This window comes from Lampetra planeri, chromosome 21 (genome assembly GCF_965212315.1).
Source record: "Lampetra planeri chromosome 21, kcLamPlan1.2.h2, whole genome shotgun sequence".
Classification (NCBI taxonomy): Eukaryota; Metazoa; Chordata; class Hyperoartia; order Petromyzontiformes; family Petromyzontidae; genus Lampetra; species Lampetra planeri.
This window is the reverse complement of record NC_136127.1, coordinates 11,570,862-11,595,225: the sequence shown is the minus strand read 5'-3', so window position 1 is coordinate 11,595,225 and position 24,364 is coordinate 11,570,862. Positions and strand designations below refer to the sequence as shown.

Genomic DNA, 24,364 nt, shown 5'->3' with positions numbered 1-24,364 from the left:
AGCGACGCGCTTAACGAGCGCCACGTGACCTCGGTGGGTGGGGGGTGGGAGAGTGGGACGGGAGAGGGGGGGGGTAACCAATTCCCCCCCCCTCCCCCATCCCCCAACCCCCCCACCCTCCTCCCCCTCTTCCACCGCCTCCGCCCCTCGGTCCCATAAAAAATAATGGGCGCATTGTGGTCGGGAACGAGACGCGCGAACGGGAGACGGGACGCACACGGGCAGAGTGAGTGGGATTAGTGTTTGACACATTTCGCATCGTATCCATTGATCCTCGTACACACGGCAGACATCTACATGCAGCGTTAGAGACACATGAACAGCAAAGCAGGCGAATGAGTTCAGATTCAACGTGTGCGTGCGTGCGTGTGTCTATAAGTGTGTTTGTGTGTATAATACACGGGCAGGTTTCTAACCGAGTGAGAACGCAGCCAGGTAAGTTAGTGATGTATGCACAAGAACTAAGAAAAAATAATCGATATTTTCCGGAACGCTGCTCAGGCTGACCTGGCTTGGAGTATGGATTTTGCCGGCGTAAGGCACTACCACGAGAGTACAAAGTGCACCTATGCATAATAACTCACACACCATTATACCCCCCCCCCCTAGTCTTACAATTAAATTCACGCGTTTTACATGCATCCCAAAACAAATAAACAATTTGTAATCGCGAGATAAGGCCTGGCAGGAGATGGGTTACGCGCTGGGTGTCAAACGACTTCCCGACTGAAATTAAGCATGGAGTAAGTAAATAAATAAATACATCCCTGTAACCACCCCCATCCCCTAGACCCCCCCCCACTCCACCGCACCCACCCCTGCACTGGGGTGTAAACGAGCGGCTGGGAGCGTCCGCGTCTTAGTTGGGCGAGGCGCGTGGAGCTTGGGGCGGAATCGTCGGGTTCAGAGTCGCGTGCGTGGAGCTCGCGAGTGGCGTCCGTTCCATTGCCGGGGAGGGGAGTGAATGAGTGGTGGCGCTTCGCTGCCGTCGTTGCAGAAGCGCTCGGCTCGGGCAGTGTTTGTGCATCGGAGAAGAAGTGTTTCGGCGGCGCTTCGACGAAGGGGAGGGAGGGGGGGGGCGTCGTTTATGCATCGGGCAGCAGCGTTTTCTTGAGACGGCGCCAGTGGCGGGCGGGGGTGTTAAACGCGAGCCCGGGGCTCGTGCGAGTGACGGGGCAGGCGCGAGGGTGACGAGGCAGGAGTGAGGGTGACGAGCACAATTGGGAGCGAGTGACGAGCACAATTGGGAGCGAGTGATCGTGAGCACAGAGCGGCCGTCGTCATCAGAAGGGGGCTCGCTCCAAAACACTCCACCACGCTCCTCTCGGATTAGTGGGTCCGACCTGAGCCCCCCCCCCCTCCTCATCCACGGCCACATCCCCCCCTTTGCCCCCCACCCAAACCCAGACCCCCCCCCCCCACTTACTCGTGACGGCGGTGTCACACGAGTCCCGCGATCATGTCCGGACCCCTAAAGGGGGTCGGCCCCCCTCTCCACGCTCGCTTCTACGCGGACGCTGCACCCCGCGGGGACCCCTCGGACAGCATTTCCCTCCCGGCGCTCCTCCAGTCGAGCGAGAGCCGCCGCATCGCCGCCTTCCAGCTGCCAGACTTCGAACCGCCCCCTCCTCCTCCCCACGCGGCGTGCGGCTTCCAGCAGCACAAGATGGGGGGGGGCCCCCCCTGGACTCAGCCGGGGCTCTACGGACCCCCGGGAGGAGGTCAGGACCCCCCGGGGTCGTCGTGGCTCGAATCTCTCACGGGCGGCGGCGGCGGCGGCCTCTACCCCGGGATGGGGATGGGGTCCCCGCAGGGGTCCCTGGCTCCATACGGGCTGGCGTGCCGGCCGGGGGGGTGCGGACCGGCGCCGGGACTCCTGCAGGTCGGCTCTGACGGAATGAGCGTGGCCCGCTTCGACGCGGAGTCGCTGCTCTTCCGAGGGGTCGTCGCCGAGACCCCGGACCCCGTGCTGGGGTCTCACGGGGACCCCTACCCCGAGCACAAGGGGGACCTGGCGGGCACGGACCCCGGAGAGGAGAGCCGGGCGCGGCTACAAGCGAGTACGTCAAGCGGCACGGGCGGGGGTGGTGGTGGTGGTGGTCGTGGTGGTGATTATGGTGGCGGTGGTGATTATGGTGGTGGTGGTGGTGGTAGTGATGATGATGGTGGTGGTGGTGGTCGTGGTGGTGATGATGATGGTGGTGGTGGTCGTGGTGGTGATGATGATGGTGGTGGTGGTGATGATGATGGTGGTGGTGGTGATGGTGGTGGTGGTGGTGATTATGATAGTGGTGATGGTGGTAGTGATGATGATGGTGGTGATGATGCTGGTGGTGGTGGTGGTGATTATGGTAGTGGTGATGGTGGTAGTGATGATGATGGTGGTGGTGATGATGATGCTGGTGGTGATGATGATGCTGGTGATGATGGTGGTGGTGATGATGATAGTTGTGATGATGATGGTGGTGATGATAATGGGCGACGGGCCGTGGTGGAGTGTTGTGTGTGTCCTTTGTGTGTCTCTTATGTAGGCCGTGTGTCTGCGGTGCAAGTCGATCACGCATCTGTTTGTGTGTCTGGGACGTGTTGCCATGGTGTGTGTGTGTGTGGGGTGTGTGTGTGTGGTGTGTGTGGTGTGTGTGTGTGGTGTGTGTGTGTGGTGTGTGTCTCACTGGCGTGTGTATGATGTCGTCTGTGTTGCGTGTGGTTTCTGCTGCATGTCTGTTGTGTGTGTGTGTTACGTGCCTTGTGTGACTATTGTTTATATATTATGAGTGTGGTGTCCATTGTGTACATTGACATATATATCATGTAGCCATGTGTAGTATGTATGTGCATGTCTCCTTTGTGTATATGTAACTATTGCACATATTCGTTATATCATGTGTCTATATGATTGGTGTGCGTATTGTGTACTGTTATGTGTTTGGTATTATTATGATAGACATATTATGTGTATCTGATTTGTGTTTGATATGCGCCTGCGGTGTGTGAATCATGCCTCTATTATGTATGTGTCGGTGATCAATCCATCATAAATCTCGCATGTGTCTGGTACACGTCTGCTGTGTGTCTATTAAGTATTTGATGTGTTATGTTATACATGTGTGTGTGTGTGTGTGTCCGTTACGTGTGTTTGCTATGTCTCTGTTATGTAAGTATGTGTCTGATACGTGTCTGGGTATTTTCTATTGTGTTTATGGTGTGTCTCTGTTGGTCTCATTACAGAACTCGGATGTATGTTACGTGCCTTCGATGTGTACGTTATGTCTTTATATGTGTTAATTGTGTACATACCATCTGTTTTCTATCTGGTTTGTGTCCGGATTATCCATCCGTATCTGTGTGCGGATGTTGTGTGCCTTCCACTTCTCATGCCGTGCATGTGTATAGTATGTATCGGGTGTGTGTATGTTTAGAATCCGATGTGTATCATCTATCAGCTGTTCGTCGATGATGCTTCTGGAATTGCCCGTTGTGTATCATGTTTCGGTGTTTATAATCCATGCGTTACGTAACGAGCATGGGTCTGGTATAGGCTATGCACCTGGAATGGTTTATGTATCAGTTGCTGTGTGTGTGTGGTATGTATACCCAGTGTGGCTAATGATGATCTGGTGCGTTTCTGCTGCGTTCTTGTTCTGTGCGAGTTGTTGGTCGATCTATGTACGTCTATTGTGTACGCTTCTCTGATTGTCGAGTATATATTATGCACTTGTTATGTATTCCATGTATATATATAGTAGTGCGTGCCTGTTAATTAATGTTGCATGTATTGTGATATGTATATCTGTTGTTTTGTCAAATATTAGCATGGCATTCGGTTGCGTCGATTTCATGCACCGAATATATTGATTGCAGTACAGTATTTACCTTATTTGTATTGCTTATATATGTTACGTGTCTAGAAGGTGGCTTGTGCATACTATGTTCCTTTATAGAATATTTGTCTTTCATGTACTTCGTATCGATCGGGTATTTGTCGTGTATTTGGTCTGATTATTGCCCCTGCGGTACATGCTTGCTGTATTATGTTGGTACTGTACTCAGTAGCTACTATCATACTATAGTCAGAATAATTAGTTTTTATCCTGGAGGAATCCGATGAGCTGTGAAGCTCTTTTTCACGAATGTCTAGTATGAGTAGCTACTTGCACGTGCATTAGAAATAAGGCAGATGGGTAGAAAGGGAACACGTGGATGAGAGAAAGAACACGCGCGCGAGTTAAAGATGCGAGATTAATCGATCGGAAAAGTGTAGCGAGTCGGTGCAGAGCACGTTGCCCGAATAGATAATGATGGTGGTGGTGATTATGGTAGTGGTGATGATGATGATGGTGATGATGATGGTAGTGGTGATTATGGTAGTGGTGATGATGATGATGGTGGTGGTGGTGGTGATGATGGTGGTGGTGATGATGATGGTGATGATGATGGTAGTGGTGATTATGGTAGTGGTGATGATGATGATGGTGGTGGTGGTGGTGATGATGGTGGTGATTATGGTAGTGGTGATTATGGTAGTGGTGATTATGGTAGTGGTGATGATGATGATGGTGGTGGTGGTGGTGATGATGGTGGTGATTATGGTAGTGGTGATTATGGTAGTGGTGATGATGGTGATGGTGGTGGTGGTGATGATGATGATGATGGTGGTAGTGATGATGATGGTGGTGTTGATGATGATGCTGGTGTTGATAATGATGGTGGTGGTGTTGATGATGATGGTGGTGTAGATGATGGTGGTGATGATGGTGGTGATGGTGACGGCGGCATCAGTGATGATGATGATGGTGATGATGATGCTGCTGGTGGTGGTGGTGATGATGGTGGTGATGGTGACGGCGGCATCAGTGACAATGATGGTGATGATGATGGTGGTGATGGTGACGGCGGCGCGAGTGATGATGATGATGAGGGCAAGCGGCCGAGACTCACAACGGCCACGACAATGGCGGTGGGGTAGAGAGGGGGGGGTCATCCAACAGTGGATAGAGTACAGCGGCTGTTGTTGTTGCTGTTGATGACGGCGACGTGTCTATTAAGCATGTGCTCGTGAACTACTATTTGGCGTGTCCGCTACTCGTCATGCACATGCCACGTGTACACGTTGTGTATCCACGATCTGATACGCGGCTTTTGTGCCCTTCGTGTATCCGTTACATACCAGCTATTTGAATTGCGTCTATTTCTCACGTCTCTTGTGTTCCGTTTGGTGCTTGCGACGCGTCTGTTGTGTATTTGTCACGTGTGTCTCGTGTACTTTATGTATTCGTTGTGCAATCACGAATATACATACGTCTATTTGTTATGCTTCTGTTTCCGTGCGCTGTTTGCGAAGTGTCTGTTATGTAATGGAGTGTTAACTACCTCGCCTGGTATGCAGGAGGTCGTGGGTTCGATCCAGACCCTGATGCCTGCTACTGCTGTGTATTCGGAGTTTGCGTGTCTCCCTCTCTCATCATCATCACGGTGGCTAGGAGATGTTAACTACCTCGCCTGGTATGCAGGAGGTCGTGGGTTTGATCCCGACCCTGATGCCTGCTGCTGTATATTTGGAGTTTGTGTGTCTCTCTCATCATCATCACGGTGGCGAGGAGATGTTAACTACCTCGCCTGGTATGCAGGAGGTCGTGGGTTCGATCCTGACCCTGATGCCTGCTGCTGCCGTTGTGTATTTGGAGTTCGCGGCGTCTCTCTTGCCGTGGTCGCGTGATTTCGGTTTCCTCCACATTTAGGATGAACACGCGTTTAGAGTGTTTGGATGTTGTCCACTTCACTTCTGAAAAAGAGCGGGTCTTACCTGCTTTAAAAAAGAGGTTTAAATAGTTAATTTACATGTTACATGTCCTGAAATGTGTCCATTATATAATTGCAATTGTTATGTATCTGGTATTTGCGATACGTGTGTATAGTGTATGTTGTAGAATGCTTGTATGCCTAATACGTGTCCTCTATGTATCTGTTGTGTACATGTTGCGTATATATGGCGTATATGTTGCGTATATGTTGTGTGTGCTATTTGAAGGAGAGATATGGAATGCGCTCACAAGTAAAATGACCACCATCACTGACCTGGACTTACAGGGGGACTAATCATTGCTATTATTATTATGATTAAATATCGGTAATGTTAAGAGTGAAGTCGGCTATATTGGTACTCGCCGTTAGAACTATAACTACAGCCGTGTGGGAGTAGCGGCTAAATATAAACAGAAGTGAAAGCGAGTCCGCTGGTCAATCTCCATCAACTTTGGGTGAATCTCCATCAACTTTGGGTGAATCTCCATCGACTTTGGGTGAATTTCCATCAACTTTGGGTGAATCTCCATCGACTTTGGGTGAATTTCCATCAACTTTGGGTGAATCTCCATCGACTTTGGGTGAATCTCCATCAACTTTGGGTGAATCTCCATCAACTTTGGGTGAATCTCCATCGACTTTGGGTGAATTTCCATCAACTTTGGGTGAATCTCCATCAACTTTGGGTGAATCTCCATCAACTTTGGGTGAATCTCCATCAACGTGGAAGTTCCACACATTGGTTCCCCTGCCCGTGTTGCGAACTTGGTCAAGCAAACTCTGTTACGTCTCATCCACCACTCTGTGTGTTCAACCACCACCACACTGAAGCTCACAACACAATCACTCACCCCAATTCACTCACCCCTACTCACTCACTCCTACTCACTCACCCCTACCTCACTCACCCCTACCTCACTCACTCACCACACTGCGGGTCACAACAACATGCTTGCTCACCCACACACTTAACCCCTACTCACTCACTCCTACTCACCCCTACTCACTCACCACACCAACACGATCAGCACCACGCCCGGCCGCCTTTGTCTCCCGAGTGGGGATGTTTGCACACCGCACTAGATACTGTACTCATTTGAGGATGAGTCAACCTAGGGGAGGTCCAGGACCGGTTTAGATAATAGTCGCCGGTGTTAGCCGTGAGCGGGAATCGAACTCGCGTCGCCGGGTTCGTAGCGCGCTCAGCGCTACACCACCGACAACACATTCACTCACACACGCACATTTTCACCTACTCACCACACTTCCGGTCGCAACAACACACTCACTCACTCACTTACCCACACACTTACGCACTCACCCACTCACTCACCTGCACACTCACCCACACACTCACCCACTCACTCACCCGCACTCACCCACACTCCAACCCACTCACCCACGCACTCACTCACCCACGCACTCACCCACACACTCACGCACTCACCCACACTTACGCACTCACTCACCCGCACAGTCACCCACACACTCACCCACTCACTCACCCGCACACTCACCCACACACTCATCCACTCACTCACCCACTCACTCACCCACACACTCAGCCACTCACTCACCCACTCACTCACCCACTCACTCACCCACTCACTCACCCACTCACTCACCCACACACTCAGCCACTCACTCACCCACTCACTCACCCACACACTCAGCCACTCACTCACCCACTCACTCACCCACACACTCAGCCACTCACTCACCCACTCACTCACCCACACACTCACCCACACACTCAGCCACTCATTCACCCACTCACTCACCCACACACTCACCCACACACTCAGCCACACACTCACCCACTCACTCACCCACACACTCACCCACTCACTCACCCACTCACTCACTCACCCACTCACTCACTCACTCACCCACACACTCACCCACTCACTCACTCACCATCCACCCCGCCGGTCACCTCACTTCTCTCTCTTTCTGCTTCTTCCCTTCCACCGCTGCACTCTGGAAATTCATCTTGCCACCATCGTGTCGTCGTTTCCCCCAAATTATTGTAGTAATCATAATAGGAAACTTTCCCTATTCAAGAAACCTATTAACGCGTATATACCAACTTTGATAGCGCTGCTTGTTACTGGTCGCTTAGTGGTAAGTTTTTTTTAAATAAATGAATCAAAAAAATACTTGGGAATGTTTGGAAACTCAATTGTTCTGTCAAATACTCAGTGCAAGGAACCCTTAACCCTGAAAAGGAACATGTAGGGACATAATCATTGACGATAATGTACATGTATTAGTAAGGCGCCTTCCACCAATGTCTCCATGCGCCTTGTAAGATCAAGGATAAGGAAACATCACAGAGAGCCAGAGAGGCGAAGGAGATAAATCGACTTGAGAAGATGCAGTCTGAAGACGAGACAGCATGTTGCCCTGTGACAGATTTTAGTTGACAGATCGCACGCATGACTCTTGGTTTAAATAGAGCACGCAAGTAAACACACAACTAGACACACAACTAGACACACAAGTAGACACACAACTAAACACACAACTAAACACACAAGTAAACACACAAGTAGACACACAACTAGACACACAAACACACATGTAAACACACAACTAAACACACAAGTAGACAACTAAACACACAACTAGACACACAACTAGACACACAACTAGACACAACTAGACACACAACTAAACACACATGTAAACACACAACTAAACACACAAGTAGACACACAACTAAACACACAACTATACACACAAGTAGACACACAACTAAACACACAAGTAGACACACAAGTAGACACACATGTTAACCCACACAAGTAAACACACATGTAAACACACAACTAGACACACAAGTAGACAACTAAACACACAACTAGACACACAAGTAAACACACATGTAAACACACAACTAGACACACAAGTAGACAACTAAACACACAACTAGACACACAAGTAGACACACATGTAAACACACAAGTAGACACACAACTAGACACAACTATACACAAACACACATGTAAACACACAAGTAAACACACAAGTAGGCAACTAAACACACAACTAGACACACAAGTAGACACACATGTAAACACACAAGTAGACACACAACTAGACACACAACTAGACACACAAACACACAACTAAACACACAACTAAACACACAAGTAGACACACAACTAAACACACAAGTAGACACACAAGTAGACAACTAAACACACACGTAGACACACAACTAAACACACAAGTAGACGCAGCTACAAGTTTGCCCAGGATCTATGTGACCGAGTTAGTTCTTCGCCGTGGTCAATTTCCAGTCGGAACAGTCCAGGACGCTGCTCCGGCAATGATGCATCCATCTCCTCACCTACAGAGCGGCGAGATGCCAACTACCTCGCCTGGTATGTAGGTGGTGGTGGGTTCCATCCAGACCCTGACGCCTGCTGCTGTACATTTAGAGTTTGCGTGTCTCTCATCATCATCATCATCGTGGCTAAGAGATGTTGACTACCTCGCTTGGTATGTAGGTGGTGGTGGGTTCCATCCAGACCCTGACGCCTGCTGCTGTACATTTAGAGTTTGCGTGTCTCTCATCATCATCATCATCGTGGCTAAGAGATGTTGACTACCTCGCTTGGTATGTAGGTGGTGGTGGGTTCCATCCAGACCCTGACGCCTGCTGCTGTACATTTAGAGTTTGCGTGTCTCTCATCATCATCATCATCGTGGCTAAGAGATGTTGACTACCTCGCTTGGTATGTAGGTGGTGGTGGGTTCCATCCAGACCCTGACGCCTGCTGCTGTACATTTAGAGTTTGCGTGTCTCTCATCATCATCATCATCGTGGCTAAGAGATGTTGACTACCTCGCTTGGTATGTAGGTGGTGGTGGGTTCCATCCAGACCCTGACGCCTGCTGCTGTAGATTTGGAGTTTGCGTGTCTCTCATCATCATCATCATCGTGGCTAAGAGATGTTGACTACCTCGCTTGGTATGAAGGAGGTGGTGGGTTCCATCCAGACCCTGACGCCTGCTGCTGTACATTTGGAGTTTGCGTGTCTCTCTCTCTCCCCCGTGGTCGCGTGGATTTGCTCCGGGTCCTCCGGGTTTTTCCCTCCACATTTACAAACACGCGCTTCTTAGAGTATTTGGCTGCTATATATGTACACGCGATAAGCACACTTCGTTGAGTTATCATTTGTGATAGCCAGGTCGTCTATGAAAAATATATGCATAGCTCAGTGGGGCCTTACCCGATTAAATGAAAAATTGTTTCGTTGAAAGTTTCGTTCTCATTGCACCAAATATTCCTGTAAACCTGTTCGTATCATGACGATGATGATACACGTATGTGTATATGTACACGCATATAGGATCATTATGTTTAACACGTAGGCTTTCGCGACCAATATAATCCATAAGAGGTGTTTGTGGATTATATCGCGTAAATATAAATGTGTCGTTATACCCGCCACCACCCGACACAGCCAACTAGTAAGGTTTGTCACGTAAACAGAACGTGGCCAATTCGTCACTAGTGCAGCACTAGTGTATAGTGTAGTGTATAGTAATGATGTGTATAGTAGTGTAGTGTATAATAGTGTATAGTGTAGTATACTAGTACAGCACACCGGTGTGTTGGAGAGCCAAGCCACAACATTTACAATCTGAGCACGACGTTTCTCCCAGTAATTACAACCGGCATCACCAGGCGACAGCCAGATGTGTGGAGAAACCCTCCTGTTAGGATTATGTTACGGATAGACGTACCTTGTGCTGTAGGTTGAGTTTCAGTTTATTTGATTTGTTACTCAGATAATTATGATCCCGTTGCCGCCACAGTTTCCCGACTCTTTGAAACGTGAGTGCAGCAGACGCAGCAACACAAACGAAGGCATCGACCTCGCACAGAACGAAGACACAGAATCCTCGATAAATATTGTGCAGCGAACAAACGAGGTGTTTTTTGATCCATGAGAGAGTTTTTTTTGGGTTAGAACTAACCCAAAAAAGAACTAACCCAAAAAAAACCTCTATTATGGATGATATTTGTCGCGAAAGCCTACGTGTTAAACCCAGGTGCTTTTGACATTCCTAAGTGAAACACGCGCGAATCTAAAACGAAGAGTGGCAACATAACTACGGGAGCGAGGGGAGCAAGATCAACAAGGTTAGGTGCATGTGTAAGTAAGCGCTGCGTCGGTCTCAGAGGGACGTAAACAATGGGAATTGAATGGAGGGAACGAAGCTGTAGTGGTAGTAGTAGTAGTGCCTTACGCCGATTATATCTTACTCCGCGGCAGCCTAGCAGCAGCGTCAACGTGCAAAAAATGTCGAGTGAGAAAGTAATCCCTTGTCCAGGAATAAATCGAATGCACGGGTTAAGGAACGAATGCGTTTGGATTTTGAGGACAGGGGGGAGGGGGGGTGATCTCCGATGCTGCTGGTAAAGCGATGAACACAGTGAACGGTACCTCCCATTGCGCACGGCTGGCTACGTACGGTGCGAAGGAAGTTCAACATAACATGCGAACCCTTAATGTTCGCGGACATCGGTGCAACGCGAGACGTCGCGAATATTAAGGGGTGGGGTGTTCGCGCTCAGCGTGTTCGCGGATAACTCGTGCGTCGCTCTCCGTAGGGCGTGAGAACAAACGAACTTGCCAGATTCGTCAACACGACGGTGGCTTTATTTGATGGGCAATGCTATGAAGAAGGGCCATCGCCCGAAACGTCACCCTGTTACATTCGTTTGCATGTTAAGCCCCCCCCCCCCCCCCAATACGCACGCACACGGTAGTGGCATCGACACGGAGCGTGCTGGGCTTAATGTCGTCGTCGTTGTTGTAGTTAGTCCGTGCTTTGTGCACCACCACGGCCATCGCAGCAGCGTCATTAAATATGTTTGTGTACTCGGGTTAGTGGAGTATTGCAAGGACGAAGATCTCCCCTATAGCCTGTAACAGACTGTTGGGGCAAGTTCTGTTGGCGAGTAGCACCTATGAAGGCCGGCACGGCACACGAGGGGTGGGTGGCCAGCATCACGCTCGGCCGCCTTTGTCTCCCCAGTGGCGATGTTTACACAACGCACCGGGTACTCATTTACGGCTGAAACGACCTAGGGGAGTCCCAGGACTGATTCATAATATCGTCACTCGGATAATGAGTCAACAACACACTACTACTGCCTTCACGTGGTTGTCTGGCCACTGAAATCGCCAAGTGTTTTGTACACATCCCTTACTTAGAATGTCAGCAGCATTGGTTCAACACGAGCACACTCGGCACCGGTTTTGACTTTCAGCGTCTCATCAGCAGCGTTAGGGCTTGCTTGAACCAATGCCGTGTATGGTGAACTACCACACGGATTGACAGAGGCTCATCTCTGTTAGATGTAGGTCTCATAGCGTGACAAACGCACACACACACAGAACCCACGCACTCACAGAAGTTCCGTGTGGCTGATGTGATGCGTAAAGAAGATACGCTTGTTTGTGTCGAGGGACAGGTATGTGAAGGCAGTGCATTGCCTATTTATTTCATAGTATCAGCAGGCGATACTCCAGTCCGCACGGTATCCATCTCGCCATAGAGTCGGTAGTACAATTACCATCAGCACCGCCGGTGGTACATCAGTGCGGCTCGTGATGTACCACCGGTGGTACATCACGAGCTTGCGAGGGTAAGGCGATGCTCCCGGTCCTCATCACGGTGCCCACCTGCCCTGCCCCCTCCTCCTCCTCCCCGCAGGCGACCCTTCTGCCCACTGGCTGCACGCGCGCGCGGGCCGCAAGAAGCGCTGCCCCTACTCCAAGCAGCAGACGCTGGAGCTGGAGAAGGAGTTCCTCTTCAACATGTACCTGACGCGGGACCGCCGCTACGAGGTGGCGCGCGGTCTCAACCTCACCGAGAGGCAGGTGAAGATCTGGTTCCAGAACCGGCGCATGAAGCTCAAGAAGATGAAGAGAGATAAGAGCGATGATCCGTAAACAACAACAAACAAACAAAGGGGCTCACGCGCCCTCGTACGGCGCTCACTCCGCACTCACTCTCCACTGCTGCCCTCGATGATGATGATGGTGGTGGTGATGGCGAGGAGGAGGAGGGCAAAGGCGCGGCTCTGCAATTTCCGGGCTCGAGCCGCTGCTGGTGGAAGGGCCTACCACTCGCGTCAGCAGCTCTAAGCGAGCGAGAGAGAGAGAGAGACCCGCCAGAGAGGGTATGTGCGCGTGTTTTGGCCTAGGCTTCCACATCTTGTAAGCGGTGGGAGTTACCCACACGTTACCCCACCACATGCGAACTGCCGATCGACTAACTATGGCGACCCCGTTTGTAGAAGACTGCTGGATGGAGATGGTGGGGGGTGGGGTTAAGAAACTCCCTTTAACTGCCGCGCCCGGAGATAGAACCGCACCGAAGCGCACTGGATTTGCAAGTCCACACTTCGCTACAACCAACCATTACACCGCACAGCAGCGCCACGGTATGATCCTCGTTATTTATACCGTAATGACACGGAATTAGTACGACCGTTATCAACTGCCATTGCAATGAGCGATACGGCCAATTGCATTCTCATGGAGGCCCTTCTAAGAGCAGCGCGTGAGCCAGGCAATTGCAGGTGCTGCTCCTTTGCCACGCGCTTGTAATTGATATTAATAGTTGTAGTTTTGTTGTTGTGGTTGCCGCTGTTGTTGTTGTTGTTGACGAGTAGAGTGTTGAAACTACTGTCGTTGTTTTGTTTACCCGATATCGACTAACTTATTCCGGCGTGTCTACGAGTGGCCTGTGCGAATCGTCTGTGCGCGGGGAGCGGTGGCGCAGTGGTTAGCGCACTGCGTTCCCACCAGCCCGCGGCGACGCGCGTTCCCCTTTCCTCCCCGGTAACGATTCAAGCGAGTGGCGCGACTGATGTTTGAACCGGGCGTGGGCCACCCCTACGTCGACTCAGCCTTAAACGAGTAGGTGTGTGTGTGAATCTGTATGTATATGTTTGAGTCTGTGTGTGCGTGAGTCTGTAAGTGCATAAATCTCCGTGTTTGAATGTGTTAGTACAAGTGTGAGTCTCTGTGTGCGTGAGTTTCTATGTAAGTGTGCAAGTCTGTGTAAGTGTGCGAGTCTGCGTGTGTGCGAGTCTGTGTGTAAATGCAAGAGTGAGTCTGTGTGCGCGTAAGTTTGTGTGCAGGTGCACGAGTCTGCGTGTGAGTATGTGTAAGTGCATGCGTGGGTCTGTGTGGGTCTATGTGTGCATTGCGTGCGTGTGTGTGAGTATCGACTGAGTCTTCTATCGCTGCTGCCAAGCGCTGCGCAGAACCGTGACAGCTCTCGGCCCCTAACGACTCCACCACCCACCTCCCTACCCCTCACGTTCTCAGAATTACCACGATTCGGAGATCGATATTCGATTTTTACTTTGAAAAAAAATGTCCGTCTCATTTATACCATCGGTATGGTTGTTTTATGTGTTTCCGTCTCGTTTACATCGTTTCTTTGTATTGTTCGTCTCGTTCGAACCGCCTCGTTTGCCTCCTCGATCCTTTGTCTGTTGTCTGCCTCGTTCGCACCCCGTCTCGTGTGCATCGTTCGCTTCGCGAGCGACGTCTCTTTCGTTTCTTGTGTCACCGCTCCGTCTCTCGGTCTCTCTCTTTCCCGTGCGCTGCGCGTCTCCCGGCTCGTCGACGCCTTCATTCGTTCCACCAGCCTCGCCGTAGCTTCATAAGCGCGCACAACAACCCCACGTCTATACATCGGCTGCAATACGTCGCAATATTCGATTAATTCTAGATTTGAAGCTTTCGTGACTGCAAGGAATCATATTCTTAGGTTTTTTCGGTAAAGTCACGTAGGTAAAACATCAAAATTAATGAAAATAAAATAAAATAAAAACAAAAATCAGGACGTTTCGGAGGCAACACAAGTCTCCGTCATCAGGTGGGATGTTTTTATTTTATTTTCATTAATTTTGATGTTTTACCTACGTGACTTTACCGAAAAAACCTAAGAATAATATTCGATTACCCTCGCGATTGTACCACGAGCGTAAGAAAGCGTTCGAAGAGGAATGCTCGTCACGTGCCTACCGACAACCCCAAGGCCTCTGCGCCTCCAACTCCACGTGGCCGCTCTGTGGTTCATTGCACGGAGCCGGTGTTTGTTTCCATCGCGAACCGGGCGCGACCCGGGCTCCGTTTACATGCGGCGCGATGGCTGTTGTTTGTAGCGACGCTGCAGTCCTCGACTCAAGCGCTTGAATGATTCACAAACGCCAAGCAGTGGTGGTGGCTCCAGGATCCAGGTTGAGGAGGCTTTAAAACTAAAAGAAAAACTCCACCCCGGGTTTTCCACGGTCTCGGTTGATAATCAGGCGGGCAGGTGGATTCAATTGAGAAACTCCAAATGCGCTTTGGCATCGTGGATTCGTCATTGGCGCGTGCACGATAGCATCAGCACATACGTGTGCACACAAAGAGAAAGGCAAAGATCTCCCCTGTATAGCCTTAACAAACTGTTGGGGCAAGTGCTGTTAGCGAGTAAGTAACCTTTGAAGGGGGGGCACCACCACGCCCGGTCGCCTTTGTCTCCCCAGAGCTGATGTTTTTACACACCCCAACAGGTAGTCATTTAAGGCTGAGTCGACCTCAGGGAGAGCCCAGGGACCGGTTCAGATATTCGTCACCAATGTTGGATGTGAGCGGGAATCCGTTCGCCGTGTTTAGTAGCGCAGTGCGCTAACCACTGCCCCACCGCTCCCTATAATATACAAAGATCCTCTTATAGCCTTACGTACACACACGCACACTGTATACATAAAGAGACATATACCTATATACACGTACACACACATACACGTAGGCACTCAACTACATACATTACTATATATAAACTAGGGTTGTTAAAATCTATGTTTTTGTTGTTGCATTAGCGGTAACCGTATGAAAAACCGGTAAAAATCGGTTACCGGTTTTCCGCATATATAGAGTACAGACGCCGGGCAATAAATATAACATTTGTACCTTTTGAACGTAAAAAAAAAACTAATAGGAAAAAAAATGTTTTACCACTCGGTGACTTCGGCCGCCGTGCGGTTTGTCCGTGCCGTTCGGTGCACTCGCTACTAACATTCCACTGGGAACGGTTACCGGTTCCTGACTTTATGAAAAACCGGTTTGCCGGTTTACCGGTTATCTGATAACAACCCTCAAATAAACCAGGTCATGGCCATTGAGACAAGCATCTCAGTGTTTTAAACGTCTAACTTTCCATATGTGTGCTCTGAAGAAGAGCCATTGCTCGGAACGTCGCCTATTATATATTTTATATAATTTAAAGCCACACAGTGTTATTGATGGATGCGTTGACTTTTGTTTAGGTCGACTGCGCTTTTGCGACACTGCTATCGCAAGCATCTGCAGCAATCATCGCCAGATAATTTGTTTACAAGTTCAAAGGGCAAATCTCCAGCGAGTTGCTCGCTGGAGCCCTGCGTGACACACCGATAGGCGCGTGCTGACGCAAACGATGCATCGATCGGCTTCGATTTAGTTTGTTTTGCTCACGATTAGCCACATCCATTTGTTCGTGCGGGAATCGATTGGTTGCGGTTATAGGAGAAACGTATACTTATTCGATTACTGTGATGATGATATTACACAGAACACATGCGAAGCATTACAAACGACGAGACGGAGGGGGCATAAACGATAACGATTAAGTAATCGATTCTTCCAACCAATCGCTCGCCTGCGATGACTTGTGCTCAGCTCAATCTCTATCCTTCGATGTGACAGCGTCGATAACACTGATCCCTGAAGAAGCTCCTCCTTGTACACACGGATGCTCCATTTATAATCACGTGACAGCTTTTTCTAAGAAGTGATGACATCACATCGCACTTATTGCACACAAAGTGCTTGCCACAAAAATGAACCCACAATGCCTTGCGGAACTCGTCGAGGGACATAAACCATCAATCACGCGAACTCCGGTGGTCAACTCCGGTGGTCATCCTCGCAGTGGCTTTTTGACGGTCAGCACATCGCGCGCTTTCAGATGCGCTTCTGCGGCCGTCTGGAACGCTCTTCCTTCCGATATTAGGAGCGATGCACTTTTAAATCATTTACATTGAAAACTAATTTCTTTACAACTGCTTTTTGTGTTTAGTTTGTTGTCCTTCCCCGCACCTCCGATTAGCACTGTTGGCTAGTTACGACGCTCAAGAAGTTCAACATACATACATCACGGCGCCTGCCCCTGGAGCTCACTGATGGGTTACAGCAGGGCAGTACTGTGGCAAAGGTCATACTGGCTGGCCACGATGATGATGATGGTGGTAATGATAATGATTAAGATGATTTATATCATGAGTTTTTATGAAAAGGTCTCTGTGTGAAAACGAAAGCAATACTGGCTTTTAGCTGTCACTTCGCGTTCCAATGTGGTATAGCCTACAGCACATTGTCGTGTTTGTGTTGCCGTCACGTGTCTTTTACGTGTTGCCGCACGTGGATAATGGCGGTGTGTTCGTTGCGGTGTGGTTGGTGAGCGGCTGGTTTGTCGTGTTCTATCTAACACCAGCTCTTGTTGTGTTACTGTGTTGCTGTTGTTGTTAGTGTTGTTATTGTCGCTGTTGTTTGTATTGTCGAGTTTTGTGGTTGGTACCGCGAGGACTGTAGTTTGGGAAACTCTTGAGTTTAAAGGGAGACACCAGAGGTGGGACAAAGTCATTGTTATGCAAGTCCAAGTCGAGTCGCAAGTCATCAAATTCATGACTCGAGTCTGACTCGAGTCCAAGTCACATGACTCGAGTCCACACCTCTGGGAGACACAACCCAATGCATTAAAACAGGTCTTCTCTAGGAGCTACACACTTAGACTGCGTGTCATAATATCAAGACAAATAATTTGAAGTCACAATCAGCTGTGCCTCCACATCACGCTGTGGCGTTGCCGTCACTACAGTGAGACTGCCGTACACTTTAAAACAATGCATTGTGGGAGGCAGCTCTAACATGGCTCACATATGCAGATTCGTGATATTCTTTTCACAGAATCAACTTTAATCTGTTTCGCTGCCATAGAACAAAGTTAAAGTTGAATTTATTTTATATATTTCCATATTAATCTTGATTTAAAGCTTTCGTGACTGCAGTAATTCATACTCTTTGGGTCTTTCGGTAAAGTCACGTAATTAGCAATAATAGATCACGACGTTTCAATCGTTTCGATCGCAACACAAGCAATCGACGATCGCAACACAGGCAATCGACGATTGCCTGTGTTGCGATCGAAACGTCGTGATATATTATTGCTATTTACGTGCCTTGACCGGAAGCACCAAAGAGTATATATTTCCATATGGTTCAAGAATCAATGCTATGTTGTATTGCCTATACTATCCGGGTCGCCGATTTCAATATATATTTTAAATATTGTTGCAACCCAATATATTTTATGTATTTTAAATATGTATTGGGTTGCAACAATATTGGGTGTCGCGGTTGTGTTGTTTAGTCAATCGGTGTGTTTTTGGGTTGTACTGCGCTAATCTTTGGCATGATGTCCGACGTTTCGATCGAGAGGAGGTGAGCTGCTTGGGTCAGCTAACGAAAGAGCGTCCCATCACCTGCCGAGAGCGAAACGTCGAGCACCGCGCCGCTGAATACCACGCGGCACAACCCGCAAGCACGAGGGGGAGCGCCATTTTGAGTTGCGCCTCTGACTCGCATGGACCAATGGGAGCGCGTTTCACTGCGAGCAAAAATGGCGGCCGCCACAGCCCCTCATTGCGTGGCAACAAAGCGATTTCTTTAAGACCCTTTATCAATCCACTGCTGGATGAACGTCTCCCCACGACTGTATATACATCTACACACATATATCACAAAATAATCATTAGCGTCGATGTGAAGATCATTTTGTTACTCATATTCTCTCCACAACGACGCTCATGATTATTGTACGTGTTGTGTTTTGTCGAGTGTTGTGTCCAACTTCGGACCCGTGTCTAACAGTGCCCTTGCCTACAAACATCCGGTAGTTCGTGAACATTGGTTTAAGCAAGGGTTCACTCTGCTTCCGCTGATTTACACGAGACACTGAATTTCGAAACCAATCGAGTGGTTGATTGCATTAATCCGTGCAAATGCTGTTGAAAAAATGTGACTCGCAGAATACCGTGTGCTCGATGAGATGGGTAAAAACACACACACTTGCCATTGTTACAACTGTGGGATGGAGACCTATTGTAGTCGTATTGTTATTTATTTGTTCTGATATATGTGTACGTGTGATCGCTTTGATGCTGAGCAGTCAGCTGAGAACGTCGGCTGTATCGTGCATGACCACCCAGTTGATAATTATTGAGCCTCGCCCAATGAAATGGTGCCTGGCGATAATTGTTTTTTGAGTCGCCATGTGGATTTGAACGGGTGACCAAAATTAGGTCCGGAACCGCTCTCTACAAATGGATTCGGAAGCTGTAACCCTGACCCCATAAAGCCAGTGCTGTGTGTTTTGTACTGCTGTTTGTCTACGTGTTTGTCTCGTGCTAAGTGTTGTTGTTGTCTCCTTTATGTTAACCAGGAGATGAAATAAACCCATTGAGCACACGTGGAACAACATTGCCTTCTTTTGCAAAGGGCGACCTGAGTTGTCACCAACAACTATTTGAGGGCCCAATATTTATAAAATGTGTAAGTCTAACACACGTAGGCTAAAGTCAACAATAAAGTCATACCGTGACAATGTGTGTGTGTTTGTTAAAACTGTGTTCATGCCTCGGTGTTTGTTTAATAATGATGTGCGTGTCGGTTATTGAACCCATGTTTTATGTATCATGCCTTATATATTAGTGTTTTTGCTGTTACTGTATGCGTTTGTTTACATGCCTTTGTTTGTCTTCAGTTGTTTGTGTTTATTTGCTAACCTTTCTATTGTTATGTGTTTGTGTGTTTAAAATTGTAATTTCTTGGTATGTTTCAATATTCATTTGTGTTTGGACTCGCGTGCCTCTTTGTTTACGTGTTAGTTTTGTTTACATCTATATTTTGTTTACATATTTGTGTACGCGTGTATACCCGTGTTTGTTTCTTTGCCTCTGTTTTGTTGACTTGTTTATCTTCCTACGTGTTTATTCCATATTTACTCCTTTCATTCCTTCGTGTTCGTGTGTGTTTATATATTTTTGTTTGCATTTTGACTGCTTGTGTTGTGGTTATTGCAAATATGATGCCTTGCATAAAGGTGTCAGTTTTTGTACCAGTTGAAAGGGTAAAACCCTATTACTACTGTGTTTATATCTGTTTGTGCATTTATTTATGAATGTGTTTATTGACGTGTTTACTCGATCATTCCACGAACCCTGCGGTCTTGCCAACGCCGTCGCTCCAGACACCCAGTGGGGTCCTAAATTGGGTCTGCAGGGGTCTGAATGCGATCTGTATCTGGGGTGTCGGGGTCTGTTAATAAGATCCCTGTCGGGGGGAGGGGGTTGTATGGGGTTGTCATGGGATATGTGAACGTGTCTGTAGGAGTGAGTGGGTCTCACGCATTGAGAGGGCACTATAGAACTTTACGTGAAGTCTGTAGGGGATATTTGTAGGAGTCTGTATGGGTTTAAGGGGTAGCCCCTACAGACACATATAGCCTATGCTCACGTGTACGTGTATACATGCGTGCGTGTGTGCGTGTACGACATCGTAATATGTACCTCCAGTGTTACGTATATGGCAGTATATATACAATATATGCATTGTGTGGTATTTATAACCGCGGAGCTGATGAAGGGAGAGCCACCACTGGTCCAGATGTCACTCGCTACTCTCTTGTTATATCCGTGATCGGTAATCCAACTCAGGTTGCCGGGTTCGAAGCGTAGTGTGCCAACTACTTTACCACCGCTCCACCCCACAGTTACTCGACGGATATACACACCAGTAATCTTGGTTCCTTCGGTAAAGTCACGTAGGTAAAGAAAATAATAAATCAAATACAAAATAAAAGATAAAAATAAATAAAATTAAATCTAGAATATACACCAGTATCTTATTATTTGAGCGTATGGCATTACAGTACAGTGTATATATATACAGAGTATACAAAAGACAAACATCCCATGTATATAGCCATCAAGGCTGCTGGGGTAATTGCTGTTAGCGAGCACCTATTAAGGCCGGGACGGCACACGATGGACGGAGTGGTGTGGCGAACACAACGTACGTACAAAGACACCCCGTATAGCCTTTACCGGACTGTTGGGGCAAGTGCTGTTTGCGAGCACCTATTATAGGACCGGCACGCTACACGAAGGGGTGCGTGGCGAGCACCACACCCGGCCGCCTTTGTCTCCCCAGTGGCGATGTTTACACACAGGCGAGAGAGTGACAGTCATAGAGGAATCGGGTCGGCCTTCCAGTTCACATTTCTATCCGAATTCGACAAAGATGTCATTCGACCACGAACTATTTTGTACAAAAATCAATAATTACAACAACAATAAAAACTAATCACACGCACGTATTTCTATAAGTCTTTCTTTAAAAAATAATCTTTGATCAAAGTGTCGATCAGAATAAATATTATTGACGTTCTTTATAACACAGCGGCGAGTAATAACTGCGTGAAGGGACGCAGTAAAGTGACATAACAATGGCGATACGCAACGACACGTGACCAAGTCCATCCAATCACAGCCACGTATCATTGGCCAACTCCGCTGCGGTTACCTACTGGATTCCATCCAACGGTGGATAGAGATTGCGTCTTTATTTATTTCAGCAGGAAGGGCCCAAATGAAGATCTATTGTTTCATGGGTGCCCTGCAACGGTACACATCTTAGTTACACAATCGAGGTTCAAATAGGTGGCGATACAGAGATCGGAGAGTATCGGTACAAAGATCGAGTATCGGTTCGTGTGTTTTACAGGTTTTAGAAGTAGGGGACCGCTCGAAAACGTAAACAACAACAACAACAAAAATACACAAAGCATGACGAGAGTGCACTTTTTTACGAACAAAACTACATTAACAGAAACAACGTCATTTCACAAATTAAAACACTGAATCGGTAAACATGAAACTTTAAGTGCGATCCACACACAAGAGACACGGGCTCACTATTCTCTTGCCCAGGGGTTGGAAACCAAAGTAACAAGAGGATCCATTATTTTCTAATTCGGTAAAAAAACCTCGATATTTCAACAGCCGCAATGCCACGGCGGTGAATACGAGATGGTGGTCCTTAATAAATAACTGTCACGAAGCAGTTCTTAATGAGCCGCATGCGGTTCCAGAGCCGTAGGTTGTCGACCCCTACCCATGGTAAACTGGACTTTCATGGTGAACTGGACTTACATGGTGAACTGGACTTTCATGGTGAACTGGACTTACATGATAATTGGTTTTTTACCCTTTTATCTGGCAACAAAACTGACACCTTTTTTTACGAGGAGTCATGTTTGCATGGACCACAATACCTGCAGTCATAATGCAAACAAAAAACATAACTCTGATAATGTATGGTGTAAATTTTGTTGCCAGATAAAAGGGTAAAAATCCAATTATCATATTTTTTACTGGCAAATGAGGTACCAATGGTGGACTTACATGGTGAACTGGACTTATATGGTGAACTGGACTTCCATGGTGAACTGGACTTCCATGGTAAACTGGACTTCCATTGTGAACTGGACTTACATGGTGAACTGGACTTCCATGGTGAACTGCACTTACATGGTGAACTGGACTTCCATGGTGAACTGGACTTCCATGGTGAACTGGATTTCCATGATGAACTGGATTTCCATGGTGAACTGGACTTCCATGGTGAACTGGATTTCCATGATGAACTGGATTTCCATGGTAAACTGGATTTCCATGATGAACTGGATTTCCATGATGAACTGGATTTCCATGGTGAACTGGATTTCCATGGTGAACTGGATTTCCATGGTGAACTGGACTGCCATGGTGAACTGGACTTCCATGGTAAACTGGATTTCCATGATGAACTGGATTTCCATGATGAACTGGATTTCCATGGTGAACTGGACTCACATAGTGAACTGGACTCCCATGGTGAACTGGACTGCCATGGTGAACTGGACTCCCATGGTGAACTGGACTCCCATGGTGAACTGGACTGCCATGGTGAACTGGACTTCCATGGTCAGGAGTTGGCAACCAAAATAACAAGAAGAGCCATTTTTGTTTTGTTTTGGTCCTCAAAGAGCCACGGCATGCGGCTTCGGAGTCGCAGTTGTCCGACCCTCTTTCTCCTCCCCGATGGCCTACGAGGGCTACGTCTTGCAAGGACGCTGAGTTTGAGGAGTGAACGTGGCTATGGGGGTTTTATTGCCCTCCTCTCGGGGGGGGGCGGGGTGGAGAACGATTTCGTTGCGAGAAAGCGCAGCCCCAACAGAAAAGGCGTCGTACGCGATCTTCCCAACAGACCGAATCAGACGCGGGGAGTTTAAAGAGGCATTCTCTCCCGCATCTCCGACGAGCACGGCTGGCTACGTGCGGTGCGAAAGAAGTTTAACACACAGCACATACATCCAGCCAAATGACTGGAGTTGCATTATTGGCATCGTTATTACGATGATCATCACCATGATAATCATCACCATCATCACCATGATTATCATCGGCGATTTCCGAACAAATGTTTTTCAGCATCAGCAGCCGTTTTGAACCGGTTTCGACTCATCGGGGTCTCGTCAGCAGAGTCGGTGGACCTGGTGGCAGCCTGTGTGGCGGTCAGCGTGATGTGGATATCGGTGCCCTCCGGTTGAACACGCATGTCAGCACCCCGTATCACTTGCACAGCATATACTGGGCCGTATGCGTGTGTTTTTGTTACACGTGTGTCTATTCACGATACTTTAACGTTCGTACGATATATATGATGTGTATACGCAGTACGTAAACGTGTACCCACTACTGACGTGTGTACATTGTAGTTCTATATGTATACACCAGTTATACGACAATAACCTTGCACAACAACGGCGCGTGTGCATGTACAGTGCGTGCGTTTTCCCGATGAGCACATCACGTCGGACGCTCGGTTCGCACTCGGGCTAGAGACGGCCTCGCGTCGTGGAGATACCGCGCTGGTGCGAGGTGGTCCCAGGATGGCGGCACGGCAATGTATTCTCGAATCCATCTGTGCGGAGCGTTGAGTGTTATCCCCCCCCCCCCTCCACGTGGTCACAGCAGTGCGGGTTTTCTTCCCGCGTGAAGCTAAAACTGTCGATCGTGCCATTTGTGTTTTTGCCAAACGGCCCCAATGTGTAACACATTCACGACCAGTATCATCCATAATACAAGGTTTTTTTTGGGTTAGATCGTGTAACGCCTTTTGGCGTCCTCTGGTCTAACACCGTTTGAGACGAGGCTCAAAAAAAATCTGTCTCTGGTGTGGACCAATAAGTTTCAAAGACAATGCATATATTATCAGAGTTTGTTTTTTGTTTGCATTCTGACCACAAGCATTGTGGTTAATGCAGACAAGATTCCTTGTAAAAGGTTTCAGTTAGGTGTTTTAACATCTTAACACCTGTTTTGTTGTCATAA

General features: G+C 48.2%; 1 protein-coding gene across 1 annotated transcript; it reads left to right on the top strand.

Moving 5' to 3' along the window:
• Positions 1-1,459: 1,459 nt before the first annotated feature.
• Positions 1,460-12,779, top strand: LOC144724770 (homeobox protein Hox-A9-like). The gene is made up of 2 exons (XM_078604157.1): positions 1,460-2,060; positions 12,541-12,779. The coding sequence occupies exons 1-2, from the start codon at positions 1,460-1,462 to the stop codon at positions 12,777-12,779; spliced, it is 840 nt and encodes a 279-aa protein (XP_078460283.1).
• The last annotated feature ends 11,585 nt before the right edge of the window (positions 12,780-24,364 follow it).

What these genes read in the sequence shown, in the direction of transcription:
- LOC144724770 (XM_078604157.1), top strand. Translation starts at nt 1,460, where the DNA reads ATGTCCGGACCCCTAAAGGGGGTCGGCCCCCCTCTCCACGCTCGCTTC. An exon ending in CCGGGCGCGGCTACAAGCGA is followed by an intron (nt 2,061 to 12,540) that starts GTACGTCAAGCG and finishes TCCTCCCCGCAG; the next exon opens with GCGACCCTTCTGCCCACTGG.